The sequence below is a fragment of the Panthera uncia genome (genome assembly GCF_023721935.1).
Source record: "Panthera uncia isolate 11264 chromosome A1 unlocalized genomic scaffold, Puncia_PCG_1.0 HiC_scaffold_17, whole genome shotgun sequence".
NCBI classification, from domain to species: domain Eukaryota; kingdom Metazoa; phylum Chordata; class Mammalia; order Carnivora; family Felidae; genus Panthera; species Panthera uncia.
In genome coordinates, this window is record NW_026057577.1 from 32,689,172 (window position 1) to 32,704,446 (window position 15,275).

The window sequence follows — 15,275 nt, forward strand, 5'->3', positions numbered from 1 at the left end:
CTGTGTTTATTCTTCAGAAAGATCTTGGTTGCTCCTATAAAGTGGAAACTGACTGTAGGATCTCCCTACCAGCTTTACACTGGGCCCATGTTGCTGCCAGGTGCTCAGCAATTAGGGAGCCCTGCCTTCCAACCTTCAGGTCTCTTGTCTTGGGAGGAATAATAGCAGCTAACATATACTGAGTACCTGCTGTACACTAGGCCCTGGCCTATGTGGATTAATTCATTAAGTTACTGAAGAACACAGTGAAGGAATAGGTACTGTCATTATCCCCATTTTGTAGATGAGGAGCCTGAGCTCAGGAGAGGTGATCACGCCCTCCAGGTGGCACCCAGAGTGGATCCCAGGATATCCAACTGTAAGGCCCGCCCCCCCCTCCTCTCTCCAGTGTTCCTTGGCGAGCTGCTAGGCCCAGGAGCAGTCACTTGGGTCTGCTTGTGCTGTGACCTGAGGAGGGGTCCTCCTGCCAGTGATGATTGTACTGGCTTGAGTGTGCTGGACCTCCAGAGTTTGCTGAGAAGCCTCCTCTTCTCCACACTGGTGGTGCTGTAAATAAGCACACTGCTTTGGGCCGCTGAACTCTGTTCGGTGGATGGGGAGTGGTCAGATGCCTTCTGTCATTCCTGACACATTGGCGGCTCCCTGCATGGCCACTCTGCCTCCAAGGCTAAGCCCACTTATTTTACCACTTTAGGGTTTTCCTAGCAAGGATTAGCATATCTCTCATGGTTTCAGTGGAGAGGTAGTTGGTCATGATGTTGGAGACTTTTTTCTATCAGGCTTCTTTGGACAAGCAAGCTAGAACTCATCAGATGACCACAGAAGGAAGCTGTTTCCCTAAACCCCAGACCTGTCTCCAGCCTGGCAGGGTTCTAGTCACAGCCCTACAGACAAGGAAGGCCACACCTCTATCTCCCTTTCTCTGGCCTCACATTCACCACAGTGGGTGATGACCTTTTGTCATTGCCTTTTGGGTTGATGTTGCTGTGTGGTGGGGTTACAGAACAGCAGAGATTGTTGTGGATGACTTAGTGGGGGCCAGGCACCCCATACAGTTCTTTCTTGATCTACAGGGATGACCATCATTGCTCTGAAATGGTGGGCAGGGAGTTGGGGAGGCAGGACAGTCCTTATAAAGTGAGGTCTGCCTTGAATCACCTCACCATGTTCATTGAGAATGGTCATCGGTTCTCTCCCTGACCTGAGAACTCACCTTGTTCTCACCAGGGCCTGAAACTGAGGTGCAGTCAGCTGAAAACACAAGTCTTTTACTATTGCAAAATTAATCCAGACAGTGGAGGGAAGAAACAACCTGGGGTGTTTTGCATAAATATATCTGCTAGAACTGTTAATCAGTAACACAGGAATCTGGTGCGTGTAGAAGCCAGTTATGGTCTGTATACCTAAGATAAAAACACACTTTGTGTTCAGTAAAAACGATATGGCAGTGTTTACCTTGTTACAAAATGCAGCAAGTCCTATTTGAATGAAACTCCTGAGGCCGTCATTCAGTGTGAGTCAGACAGGCATTGCTGATAACAGAGAAACCTGTGCCTGTCTGTGCCTGGACACTAATTGGTAGAACCCAGCAGCTACCTCCTTGGCCATCTCTGCCCTTTTGGACAAGTTCCAAAGAGCCAGCTCCCCTTAGTATACTACCTCTCCAATTTTTTCTGTAACCCAGTGCCTGAAAACCTGGAAAATAATACTTTTCCTGATTTCTCTTTAGCTTTCAAAGTCATAACAGTCATTGTCATATTCAAGAGCCAGGGACATTGGGAGTTTCTGTTTTCTGATCTCTCTCTCCTTGCTTTGTTTCTGCAATTCCCTAGTTCCAGGCATCTTTCCAGCTTCTTAGCAGGGTATGAAATGGCAGATCGTGCATTAACCACCTTGTCTGCCATCTTTTGGGGGCAAGGAGAGTCGGGCTGTGATGACTCAATCAGAAGCCGGGTCCAAACTGAAGTGACGCCCACTTCTTGATGAGACACTCAGTAGCCATCGTTTCTTTAAATTTTCTTGCATTAGTGGAAGAGAAAGAGACATGACGACGGGGCACTAATAAGATGGACATGCCTTTCCCTGTAGCTCATTGAAAGGATATGTCCTGATTCCAAATGCCAGTTGTGTTTATTATTGGTCCCACCCAGTGTGGCATGTCCCTGTGTGGCTCCTAGATGGGTCTCTGGCTCTTCTTTCCAAGTGGTCTGTGAGCTCCCGGAGTCGGGTACGGTGTCTTTTGTTCCTGGACTCCCCTGCAGGGCTGTGTCAGAAAAACGAGAGGCAGGCTACACGAGGTGGGAGGGAGACTGAGCAGTGTCTGCCACATCCTCTGGTGGTGCCGCACAATTGGAGCCGTCTGCGGGAGTGTTGAGGGAGGAAGGCGGGTGGACATATGGCAGGCAGAGCGGACTTGGGTTTTTTATGAGCACGATGTGCCTCTTGCTGGCCGGGTCCAGGTTGGCCCCGGAGGGCCCAGGGTCGGTGGGCACTACCCAACCGCGGGAAACTGCTGTGGGAGTAAGTGCTACTGAACCGCTCGCGTTTGGAGTTCTGCCTGCTGAGAAGCTCAGCCTTGGTGTCTCCTTCCCAGGGCGGCGAGGTGCCTGGAGTCCTCATGAGTAAGCAACGCATTAAAGAATGTAGGGGTTTCGGGAGTGCCTGGTGGCTCAGTCGGTTGGGCATCCAGTGCTTGATTTCAGCTCAGGTCATGATCTCGTGGTTTGTGGGTTCGAGCCCTGTGTTAGGCTTGTGCCGGCAGTGCGGAGCCTTCTTGGGATTCTCTCTTTGCCCCTCCCCTGACTGCGTGCACGTTCTCTCTCTCTCAAAATAAATAAACATTAAAAAAAAATTTTTTTTTAAGAATGTAGGGGTTTTTGTATATGGTGAAATACTCAGAACATAAAATGTATCGTTTTAACCATTTTTAAATATACAGTTCATTGGCCTTAAATACAGTCGTATTGTACAGCCATCACCACCATCCATCTCCAAAACTTACTTCATCTTCTTGAAAACTTACTCTATACCTGTTGAACAATAAGCCCGTCTCCAGCCACTCCTAATCACCATTCTACTCTCTGCCTTAGAAGTCGGTCCATTTTAGGTATCTCTTGTAAGTGGAGTCATACAGTATTTGTCCTTTTGTGATTGCCATATATGTGTTAGCATCATGTCCTCAAGGTTAGTCATAGCATGTGTTAGAATTTCCTTTTTTTAAGGCTGAATACTATTCCTCATATGTATTAACCATGTTTTGTTTATCCATTTCTCCGTCAGTGGACACTTGGATGCTTCCATTTCTGGCTTTTGTGAATATGCTGCTTATAAACATGGGTGCATAAATACCTGTTCGAGTTCATGCTTTCAGTTCTTATGGGTCACAGTTTTAAAGCACAAGCAGCAAGATGTCTTTGAAGGTCATTTTCTGATAAATTGCCCTTCTCCACTGAGGGCTAGGCTTACAGACCAAAAGTTAGCTTTACTCACCATCTAATTTTAGACTCCAACTTAAGCACCACTTGTAACATCAAGCTTCATTTTGATATTTGATAGGCTTCTGCTGCGCATTACAACTCCAACTTAGTTGGCCACTTCTTTGTGATTGTGGGGGCACCCTTGTCACTTGCTGGTGGACGTTGGTAGTGTCCTTATTAGAGCTGGCTTGCTCTAGGGGTGCATGCTCTTTCTGACTTTGCCCCTCCTGACCCAAGTTGGGCTGGCCTTTTGACCTTGTCTCTGATCTGGCTCCATTTGGGGACCTGAAACCCTGAGCCCACTGATAACTGAGGCTGTTGAGACCATTTTTCTTCCACCCATGGCAGCTTTGTGAGGCACAGTATTCTCTCCCATCTCTGCTGGTTCTTGTAATTTGTCTTTATTTCATCCAGATCTTATACAGCATTTAACATTATTAGAATTATATGTAAATTTTTTTCATGGGGGAGTACAATATTTTTCTACATACTTTGGCATTTGGGGTTGCCACAAGGACTGGTTTTCCCTGTACCAGTTTAAACCTAGTCCAACAGCCCTTGGCAACTGGTGAGGTGTACACACCTGGGGGATAATGGGCTTTTGATGGATTCAGCGGTCCTGGCATGGGTCTCTACCTCTTGATGAGACTTCTTTAGGCCAGACTGCCAGCTCAGTTCAGTTAGGAAGTAGAGATGGCTGGTTGTGAATTTTTTTCTTGATGGTTATATGGTTAATCTCTTTATTAATTTCTTAATAGAAATTCTCCATGTCCACACTTGAGCCAACCACAGCTCTTTTGCATAGTTAAGGACGTTAAGAATCAGTGCCCCGGTAGACTTTGAGCCCATGACATGATAAAACCGTGGGCCATGCAGCCCTTATAAAATGGGGCCAGGACCCTGTCTCTGTGCACTGTAGCCATTTATCCTTGGCTGAGAGGCTTTTGCTGGTGCAGGTTAATGGAGACTGCATGCTCCTTGTTCCCATCCACCCTGCACTGGCCTTCATGCGTCTGGCCCAGCAGGAGAACGAGGAGAACATTCTCTGCTACTTTTCTGCTCTTAGGGCTGTTATCCTCTGCTCTGGCACATGGCTGCAGGGCCCAGGAGGGGGAGGATCAAGCCATATCTTGTTGTCAGTGCATTTTCATCTCTTTGGGGCCTCGCTTACAGATAGCGCTGTCAACCCTGCTTTTTTGCAGGTGAGGACACTGAGGTTATGAGAGGTGAAGGGGAGGGCCGAGTCAGAGCAAGCCGCCCTGGAGCCTAAATCAAGAAGGAAGGAAGGGAGTGTAGAGGAGTCTGGGCTGGGGATGAGTTGAGAGAAGGCATCAATACGTGCTTAGTACTCTGGCCATTGTTTTAGTCTCCTGACAGTTGCTTTATTTGGCTTTGCTTTAGATGCTGGAGGATGAAGGGACAAGTTTGCCAGAGAGCAGATCAGATGCTTCTCAGAGGATCAGAAAGATGTGGGTGGGGCGTGGAAGAAGAGCCTTTCACACGGTAACCCAACCTCAAGTTAGGTCTCCCTCCTAAACCCTGGGAGGGGCCTGGTAATGAATCAGGCAGCTATTCCTGGAGCTGACGTGGAGGAAAGGGGATGCTCCTCTGCTCCGGGGCAGGCGAGCCATTCCTCGGGCAGGGACAGAGAAGGAAGAGCTGGTTCAAGGAGCGCACAGACAGATCCTGGAGGTGGGCTGCTGTCTGCATTCACAGATGTCACTGTGTGTACAGCCTGAGGGCTGGAGGTGCCTGTGAAACCCACAGTGGGGTTTCACTGCTGGAATGGGTGGCCGCAGAGCCCAGTGTGCCCAGGACTCCCGTCGGGGGGGTGGGTTGTCACTAGGCATGAGCCTGACAGGGTACAAGTGTCTCTGGCCCTTGGATTACAGGCCCTGTGCTGTTGTCCTGTTTGTTCCCATGCTGGCCAGGTCCTTCTGTCCCAGACTTGGGATCCCAGCTCCCTGTCCCCTGCTCTTGGAAGCTGCTCTGTTCTGGGCCCTGCCGGAGTTTCCCAAGGTCATACTTGCCAAAGATGTGACCATGTCCCCCTGATCCTGAGCTCTGATGCCATGTGTTTGAGGCAAAAAGAAAAGTGTGTGTGTGTGGGGGATGGGGGGGTGTATGTATGTACATGAATTGGGGTCAGAGCAGGGCCTTGTGCTCCTGGCATTTCCCCCTCCAACATTTTATGTTCTCCCACCATGGGTCTGCTATAAGTGGGGCCTGGCTCTGTTCATTCACCCCCTTCCCTCAGAGTGGCTTTGGGCACATGCCTGCCTGGGGCTGGACCTGTCCTGTCCTCCAGACAGTGAAGAGCCAGCTGGCCTTAGGGTCCTTTGCTCCCAGAACAGCCTGTGACTCTGCTCCCTGGCCTCTGGTTTCTTTCTGATGCTTCTCCCCAGAGTCAGGTGAGAGCCCCCTTCTCTCTGCCTATGTGGACCTGTCTGAAAGAGGCCCACTAAGTCAGGGGAGGGGTCTGCCTGCAGGGTCATGGTCACTTGAATAATAGTGATAATATCAGGGAACATTGATCGAAAGCTTTACAATGTGGTAGGCAATGTGCTAAGTATTTTATAATGTGCCTGGTCTCCTGATTTTCTCAACAATCGGTGGGGTGTAGATTATCAATGTAGTCCTATTTTACAGCAGAGGAAACTGAGGCTAAGAGAAGCGGTCACCTGCCCAAGGTTATGTGGCCAATGTGTAGATGAGCCTACTTTAAATCCAATTGGATAACGTCATATGAAAATCTTTGTTCTAAAATCCTAATTGTGGTGCCTAATACTAAATTGGAACAGGGTGTCTTTGGGAATTGTGACCAGAATTGGAGAGACAGTGTCAGGTGGGAAGGGTTCCTTCTCTGCTACTCTCTGAACTTCCCATGTCTGGAATCTGAGAACCCTGCTGCCTTATACACACATACTCACTCTCACTCTCAATCTGTCTCACTCTTCTGCTGAACCTCAGGTTCAGGTTCCTGGGAAGAGATGTTGGAACAGCTGAGGCCAGCTGTAAGAGAGGAGGCTGGGGAGACAGGGACAGAACTTTTCTGATAACACAGCTAGTGCCCTCTGCAGGCTGTGTTTTGGGTGTTGGAGGGTGGGGCATAGAGTAAATCGAGCTCCTGCATGGCCTGGTCTGTGCTGGGCAGTCTGTCCACGGGACAGGTGGTACTGCTTGCCCACCGCGGCAGTGAGCGTTGCAGGAGGTTCAGGGCACCTCTCTCTGCTCTGTGTGTACAACCTTAAGTGGGCTTCTGCCTCCTCACCGCAGAGCTGTCCTGTCCCAGCTTTCCAGGGACCACAGTTCTGTACCCACCCAAATACAGGCCTTGGTGCTTGAAGCCCAGAGGAAATTCACCACGTAGAATTAACACTTTTCTTTGGATTATCAGTCATTCAAGTACTACCCTTTACACTGTGCATGTGCCTAGAGGTGGCTTCCCCACAGTCAGAGAGGAAGCACTGGCCCCACCTCTCACACAGTATTCAAAGGTCTCCTGAAAGGGGCTGTGATACGTGAGGCCGGTTGAGTCTGCAAAAGCAAGGCAAGGTACCTGAGGCCCTCAACAGGCTAGGTTGCAGGGCTGCTGAACAAGGGCAGATACACACCCCTGGGGTCCATGCAGTCTGACTGTGAACAGTCCAGATAGCCAAGGAGAAAGTGCTATAGGAAGGAGGAACCTTGCTCCTTGAGCAAAGGAGCGACATGCTGGGCAGGTATGTGCAGAACAGTGGGTGTGTGCTGCGTGAGAGGAGAGTCAGGAAATAGACATGTGAATGCTACCTTCTAGCTGATTTTGGACAGACCACGTAGACTTCTCTTGAGCAGTTCCCTCTTCTGTAAAATGGGACCACAGTGTGTTCTTCACGTGGGGATACTCAGGGCTCTACAGACTTCAGTCTGATGACAAAGACAGGAATGATGAGGGTGGAATCTAGGAGCAGTGGACTGGTACCTTGGCTGAGGTGGCGTCCATCCCATGTCCCAACAATCTGGGGAGTTATAAGGCCCCAAAGGCAGAGCAGAAGAGTGGAGGGGATGTTTCCAGGAAAGGGAAGATGAACGAGCCCAGTGACCTTGTTGCCAGTGTCAAAAGAGGGCCAAGGGGTGAGGTGGGCACTATTTTCAGGGTCAGATGGGTAGGCACTGAAGTTTCTGACAGGTATACTGCTGAGGTGTGACAGACAGGGGTGTGGTGGGTGGAGGGGCTCTGCTGAGGAAGCCAGAAGAGAAACAGCATGATGTTCACCTCCAGGAGTGAGCAAAGAGCGGAGCCGTGGGGGTTGTCAAGGGACCTGAAGACGCCCCTTGGAACATCATGGAATCTTCTGGGGTGTACATAGGGACTGGCTGTCCCTTCTCCCTTGGTGCCCTCTTTCTCTAGGCCTGGGCTCAGGTGGGCTCCTGTCATCTGCCCAAACCTAAACCCAAACTCAACATGGAGGAACAGAAGAGGCTGGGGTTTGGTGATTTCTGAAATGCCACCAGCTGGTGATGGTGGAGAGGGAGGAACCTTGGCAGTGGCCTGTTTCTGATGCACGGGGCTCAGCCTTAGGAACTGTACCAGTTTCGGGGGTGCTCTCTGGTCTCCGAGCTCCTTGGAGGGAGTGGGGAGCAGTGATTTGAATATGCTGCTCACCGGGTTTGCCCTGAGAGAGTCAGCAAGGCCTGAGAGGAGTCAGAATTGCAATGAAGACATCACTGATAGGGAGGGCTATGGGTCACAGGAGCAAAGTCAGGTTATGAGAGGAGCAAAAATAACTGGGAGCACACGTTAGGTGGAGTTTGGCCAGGGTTGGGGTGAGGGTGGCACTAAGTAACAGTGACACGGGGAAGACAGTCTGGGACAAGTGGGTGCTACCAGGGAGCCAGGGTGGTCAATACCCACTGCCCCCAGACACTTGTGGTAGAGGCTAGTAGGGGTCCAAGGTGTGCTGAAAATGGACAGGTCCTCCCTCCTGCCAATAGGACTCGGCAGTGACAGTCCAGAAGCAAGCTTTGAATGTGGCCTTGGAATCAAAGATTCACTTTCCTGGATTAAGGAAAATGTAAAATGCAGATGTAAAATCCTCTACCCCTTGCCACATCCTGACCTTTAAGTTTCTTGTATCCTTTTGGAAACTTATTTGTGTATATGTGTGCATCCTTTTCTTCGTACAGATCAAATAAGGCATGCCATGTACCTTGCTTCATTTGTTGGCAACATGGAAGAACTACCTAGTTCTTTTTAATTTTTTTTTTAATGTTTATTCATTTTTGAGAGACACAGTGGGAGCGGGGGAGAGGCAGAGAGAGGAGACAGAATCCGAAGCAGGCTCCAGACTCTGAGCGGTCAACACGGAGCCCGACACGGGGCTTGAACTCAAGAGCTGTGAAATCATGACCTGAGGGGAAGTCGGACGCTCAACTGATTGAGCCACCCAGGCACCCCTACCTAGTTCTTTTTAAAGACTGTTTAGTTTTCTGTCTTACAGTATGTGTTGATTTAGCTAATCAGTGTCCCATTGATACGAAGGTCATTGTTAATTTGGGGTTTTGATATAGCAGACACACTATACCCATATCTGAACATTGGGACATTATTTCTGTAGGAAAAACCCTCAGTGTGGATTTTATGAGTCAGAACTATATGCACTGCCCCCTATCTCTTTAAAAGGGGTTCTGCCGGGGTGCCTGGGTGGCTCAGTCCGTTAAGCGGCCGACTTCGGCTCAGGTCATGATCTCGCGGTCCTTGAGTTCGAGCCCCGCGACAGGCTCTGTGCTGACAGCTCAGAGCCTGGAGTCTGTTTTAGATTCTATGTCTCCCTCTCTCTCTCTCTCTGACCCTCCCCTGTTCATGCTCTGTCTCTCTCTGTCTCAAAAATAAATAAACGTTAAAAAATTTTTTTTTAAATAAATAAATAAATAAATAAATAAATAAATAAATAAATAAATAAATAAAATAGGTTCTGCCAGTTCACACTTGCTGATAGTGTTTGAGAATTAGAAATGATGCTGGTGACACAGAATTAGAAACGATGCTGGAGCCGTTGTGAGGATTAAAGGAGATAATGCATAAAGCTTTCAGCCAGTGCCTGCCACACCAGGCTGAGAACAGGGCTCACTGCAAACTGGACCACTTTGGACAAGCCTCAAGTTAGGTGCTGGGTTGGGTTTCATTGTCAGCTTGGGGCAGGGGAGGCGTCAGGACACAGTGGTCTGACAGCTGCTGAGCCGTCCCCTTCATTCACACGTTTAAGAAATGTTTAGTGAATGCCTGACGTGTGCCAGACACTGGAGCACAGATGGAGCCGGGAAGCAGACAGGCATGGCTCTGACCCTCTGGAGAGGGTGGGAGTCTCCGTGGCTTGTGCTAAATACTACCTCCATAGGACGCTGCTACTCGCAGTCCCCTCTGACTAGGTCTTTCTCTCCCCTGCCCCTGCCTTGCCCCCAGTGTACGTGGTGGAACGGGAAAGGAAGATGGACGTGGACACCGGGTGTCAGGCAGCCCTGGCCGCGTGTTGGACTGCTCTGTGCTGCTGCTGCCTCCTGGACAACTTGAATTGAGCAGTTGGGACGCAAGTGCTCCCTCCAGGCCCACTGCCTTGTTACTGGAATAAACAATTAGTGCTGCACCACTTCCATTTTTTCTTTCTTTTAAAAGTACCTAACCTACAGTCTTACATTTTAGCACCTATGACAGGTGTGAAGTGGCATCTTACTGTCTTTTTAACATAGTGACTCAGTAGTTCTATTCACTGTGCAATGCTCACCACAATAAGTACAGTCACCAGATGTCACTGTATAACATTAATATGCTGTCACTGACTGTATTCCCTATGCTGTATTTTTCATCTCTGCCACTAACTTATAACTGGAAGTTTGTACCTCTTAATCCCTTTATCTCTTTCACCCATCCTCCCCACCCACCTCCCCTCCTGCAACCAGCGCTTCTCTAAGACTGTTTATTTAATTCTACATGCAAGTTGAAATCATCTGGTATTTGTCTTTATCTGACTTATTTCACTTATCGTAATACTGAGTCCATCCATGTTGTCACAAATAACAAGACCTCGTTCTTTTTCATGGCTCAGTAATGCTCCACTGTGTGTGTGTACGCGAGTACACGTGTCTCGGGGGGGGTGTTTTTACATGTGCCACATCATCTTTATCCATTCATCTACGGATGGGCACTTGGACTGCTCCCATGTTTTGGTTACCGCAAATAATGCCACAATAAACATAGTTCAATTAGTGTTTTTGTTTTCTTTGGGTAAGTATGCAGTGGGAGAAGTACTGGGTCATATGGTAATTTTGTTGTTAATTTTTTAAAGACCTCCAAACTGTTTTTCACGGTGGCTGCACCAGTTTGCATTTCCACCAGCAATGCACAAGAGTTGCATTTTCTTTGTTTTAAAGATTTTTAAGCATTCTCCACACCCATTGTGGAGCTCAAACTCACAGCCCTGAAATCAAGAGTCTCTCAGCTCCACTGAGCCAGCCAAGAACCCCAAGGGTTCCGTTTCCTTCACATCTTTGCCAGTGCTTGTTGTTTCTTGTTTTGGGGGATGATCACTATTTTGACAGGTATAAAGTGATACGTCATTGTGGTTTTCATTTGTATTTGCCTGATAATTAGTGATGTTGAGCATCTTCTTATCTGTCCATTGGCCATCTGTACATCTTCTTTGGACAAATGTCTATTTAGGTCCTCTGCCCATTTTTAATAGAGTTAATTATTTTTTGGGTGTTGAGTTGTATGGGTTCTTTGTAGCTTTTTGGTGTTAACCCCTTTTGGGATATGTCACTTGTGAATATCTTCTCCCATTCAGTAGGCTGCTTTGCCATTTGGTTGATGATTTCCTTTGCTGTGCAAAAGCATTTTCTTTTAACGTGATCCCAGTAGTTTAATTTTGCTTTTGTTTCTCTTGCCTCAGGAGAAATATCCAGAAAAATGTTGTTAAGGCTGATGCCAAAGATTACTGCCTGTGTTTTCTTGTAGTTTATGGCTTTAGGTTTTTAATCCATTTTGAGTTTATTCTTGTGTATGGTGTAAGAAAGTGATCGGTTTCATTCTTCTGCATGTAGCTGTCCAATGTTCCCAGCACCATTTATCAAAGAGAATGTCTTTTCTCCATTGTGTATTCTTGCCTCCTTTGTCATAAATTAATTGACCATATAAGCGTGGGTTTTTCTAGGTTCTCTATTCTGCCCCACTAATCTCTGTGTCTAATTTATATGCTAATACCATATAGCTTTTTAAAAACTGAAATATAGTTAAAACACAGTCTCAGGTGTACAGTGGTGATTTTAGAAGTATATACATTATGTTTTGCTCACCACAAGTGTAGCTACCAACTGTCCCCATACAACAGTGTTACAATGCCATTGACCATATTCTCTCTGCTGTGCCTTTCATCCCGTAACTTATTTCATAATTAGAAGCCTGTATCTCCCACAACCCTTCACCCATTTGCCCATCCCTCATTTCCTCACTCACTCTGGCAGCAGTTTGTTCCCCTGTATTTATGGATTTGTTCTTAATTTATGTTTTGTGTTTTAGACTCCACATATAAGTGAAGTCATATGGTATCATCTATCTCCATCTGACTTATTTCACTTAGCAGAGTACCCTCTAGGTCCATCCATGTTGTTGCAAATGACTAGATCTCATTTTTTTTTTAAATTTTTTTTTAACGTTTTATTTATTTTTGAGACAGAGAGAGACAGAGCATGAACGGGGGAGGGGCAGAGAGAGGGAGACACAGAATGTGAACAGGCTCCAGGCTCTGAGCCATCAGCCCAGAGCCCGACGCGGGGCTCGAACTCACGGACCGCGAGATCGTGACCTGAGCCGATGTCAGATGCCCAACCGACTGAGCCACCCAGGCGCCCCTCATCCTTTTTTTTTTTTGTGGCTAAATACACACACACACACACACACACACACACACACACACACACACACACAAATATATATGTATGTATATAGGGATATATATATAAAATATCCATCCCATATCTTCTTTATCCACTCATCTATTGATGGACAGTTGGGACTGCTTCCATCTTGGCTATTATAAATTATGTTGCAATAAACATAGGGGTGCATGTTATCTCTTCAAATTAGTTTTTGGTTTCTTTGGGTAAATACCCAGTGGTAACTGGATCATACTATAATTCTTTTTTAAAGAAATTGCTTTTAAGTTTATCCATTTTTAGAGAGACAGAATGTGAGCAGGGTAGGGGCAGAGAATCCCAAGCAGCCCAGCTTTGCGCTGTCAGTGCAGAGCCTGACGCAGATCTCGAACCCATGAAACTGTGATACCATGACCTGAGCCTAAATCCAGAATCGTATGCTTAATTGAGTCACCCAGGCGCCCCTTTTTTAAGTCTTTTTGAGGAACCTCCATACGGTTTTTCACAGTGGCTGCATCAATTTACCTTCTACCAGCAAGGCACAAGGATTCCATTCTTTCCACCTCTTCACCAGCATTTGTCATTTTTTGCCTTTTTGATTCTAGCTATTCTTACAGGTGTAAGGTGCTTTGTCATTGTGGGTTTGATTTTCATTTTTCTGATGATTAGTGATGTTGAGCATTTTTTCATGTGTCTGTATGTCTTTAGGAAAATGTCTATTCAGGTCCTCTGCCCATTTTTTTTTAATTTATTTTTTTATTAGCATATAGTGCAACAATGATTTCAGGAGTAGATTCCTTAATGCCCCTTACCCATTTAGCCCATCCCCTCTCCCACAACCCCTCCAGTAACCCTCTTGTTTCTTCTCCATATTTAAGAGTCTCTTATATTTTGTCCTCCCTGTTTTTATATTATTTTTGCTTCCCTTCCCTTATGTTCATCTGTTTTGTCTCTTAAAGTCCTCATATGAGTGAAGTCATATATTTGTCTTTCTCTAATTTTGCTTAGCATAATACCCTCCAGTTCCATCCACGTAATTGCAAATGGCAAGATTTCATTCTTTTTGGTTGCTGAGTAATAACTCCACTGTATATATATACCACATCTTCATAACTCCATTGTATATATATACCACATCTTCATTATCCATTTATCCATTGATGGACATTTGGGCTCCTTCCATACTTGGGCTATTGCTGATAGTGCTGCTATAAACATTGGGGTGCATGTGTCCCTTCAAAACAGTATACCTGTATCCCTCGGATAAATACCTAGTAGTGCAAATTGCTGGGTCGTAGCGTAGTCCTATTTTTAATTTTTTCAGGAAGCTCCATACTGTTTTACAGAGTGGCTGCACCCAGTTTGTATTCCCACCAGCAGCGCAAAATAAGTCCTCTTTCTCCACATCCTTGCCTGGGGTGTCTGTCAGAGGGCCCGACACATAGATAACCAAGCATATGATATCCATGCTTCAGGGAGGCCCTTCTTTTCTAATACAAATCTTTTCAAAATAAACTTTACATGCAACTCTGGTATGGAAAATAGAATGGTTTGTTGATGGTTTCCTTCACTGTGCAAAAGGTGGTTTTTTTGGTGTGGTCCCAGTACTTTAATTTTGCTTTTGTTTCTTCCCTTGCCTCAGGAGGCATACCAAAAAAAATGTTGCTAAGGCCACTGTCAAAGAGATTACTGCCTGTGTTTTCCTGTAGTTTTATGATTTCATGTCTCACATTGAGGTCTTTAATCTGTTTTGAGTTCATTTTTGTTTATGGTGTAAGGACTCGTCAGTTTCATTCTTCTGCATGTTGCTGTCCAGTTTTCTCAGCACCATTCGCTGAGGAGAATGTCTTTTTTTCATTGTATATTCTTGCCTCCTTTGTTGTAAATTAATTGACCATATATGTGTGGGTTTATATCTGAGCTCTCTATTCTGTTCCATTGATCTCTGTGTCTGTTTTTGTGTCAGTACTATATCATTTATTTTACTATATAGCTTTGTGTAGTAGATCTTGAAATCTAGGATTTTATGTCCAGCTCTGTCTTTCTCCAGGCTGCTCTGGCTATTTGAGATCTCTGTGGTTCCATACAAATTTTAGTATTATTGTAGTTATGTGAAAAATGTTGCTGGTATTTATATAGGGACAGCATTGGATCTGTACATTGCTTTGGATGATAAAGGCTTTTTTAAAAAGATTTTTTAAAGTAATCTCTATACCCAACATGGAGCCCAAACCTACAACCCTGAGATCAGGAGTTGCACACCCCACTTGACTGAGCCAGCCAGGCACCCCTGGATAGCATGGACATTTTAACAAAAGTAATTTTTCTATTGCATGAACATGGAATATCTCTTTGTGTTGTCTTCAGTTTCTTTCATCAGTGTTTATTAGTTTTCAGAGTATAGGTCTTTCACTACCTTGCTTAGGTTTATTCCTAGGTATTTTATTCAGTATTTTACTATTTTACCTTACCTGATTACTAGTGACCGTAACATAAAAATAAAAATTTTTGGTGATTTACAGATCCTGTGATTTTTTTTTTCTATTGGTTTGTCTTATTGGTTTATAGGGAATCTCTAAATATTCCACACACTAATATTTGTCACTTTGACAGGCTTGCCAATATCTTCTCCCTATCTACCTTAGTCTTTTTTACTTTTCTAGTATGAAAGTTTAAGAGAAATTTTAATGTTTGCTTAGTTTTGAGAGAGAGACAGAGTATGAGTGGGGGGAGGGGCAGAAAGAGAGAGAGACAGAATCTGAAACAGGCTCCAGGCTCCGAGCTGTCAGCACAGAGTCCAACGCAGGGCTAGAACTCACAGACTGCAAGAAAAAGTCGGATGCTCAACTGACTGAGCCACCCAGGTGCCCCTCTAGTATGAAAGTTTTTAAA

At 46.0% G+C, this 15,275-nt stretch overlaps 1 protein-coding gene across 4 annotated transcripts in view; it reads left to right on the forward strand.

The window, feature by feature from the left end:
* Positions 1–15,275, forward strand: part of CYSTM1 (cysteine rich transmembrane module containing 1) — a 77,330-nt gene that overhangs the window by 49,852 nt on the left and 12,203 nt on the right. For 3 of the 4 annotated variants that reach the window (XM_049649362.1, XM_049649364.1, XM_049649365.1), the window contains exon 3: positions 9,919–10,102. The exons of the other annotated variant lie outside the window; for it this stretch is intronic. In XM_049649362.1, the coding sequence (XP_049505319.1) occupies positions 9,919–10,031 (113 nt within the window). In that variant the 3' untranslated portion in view covers positions 10,032–10,102. Of the gene's footprint in view, positions 1–9,918; positions 10,103–15,275 lie in introns of those variants that run through there. 4 annotated transcript variants of the gene reach the window in all.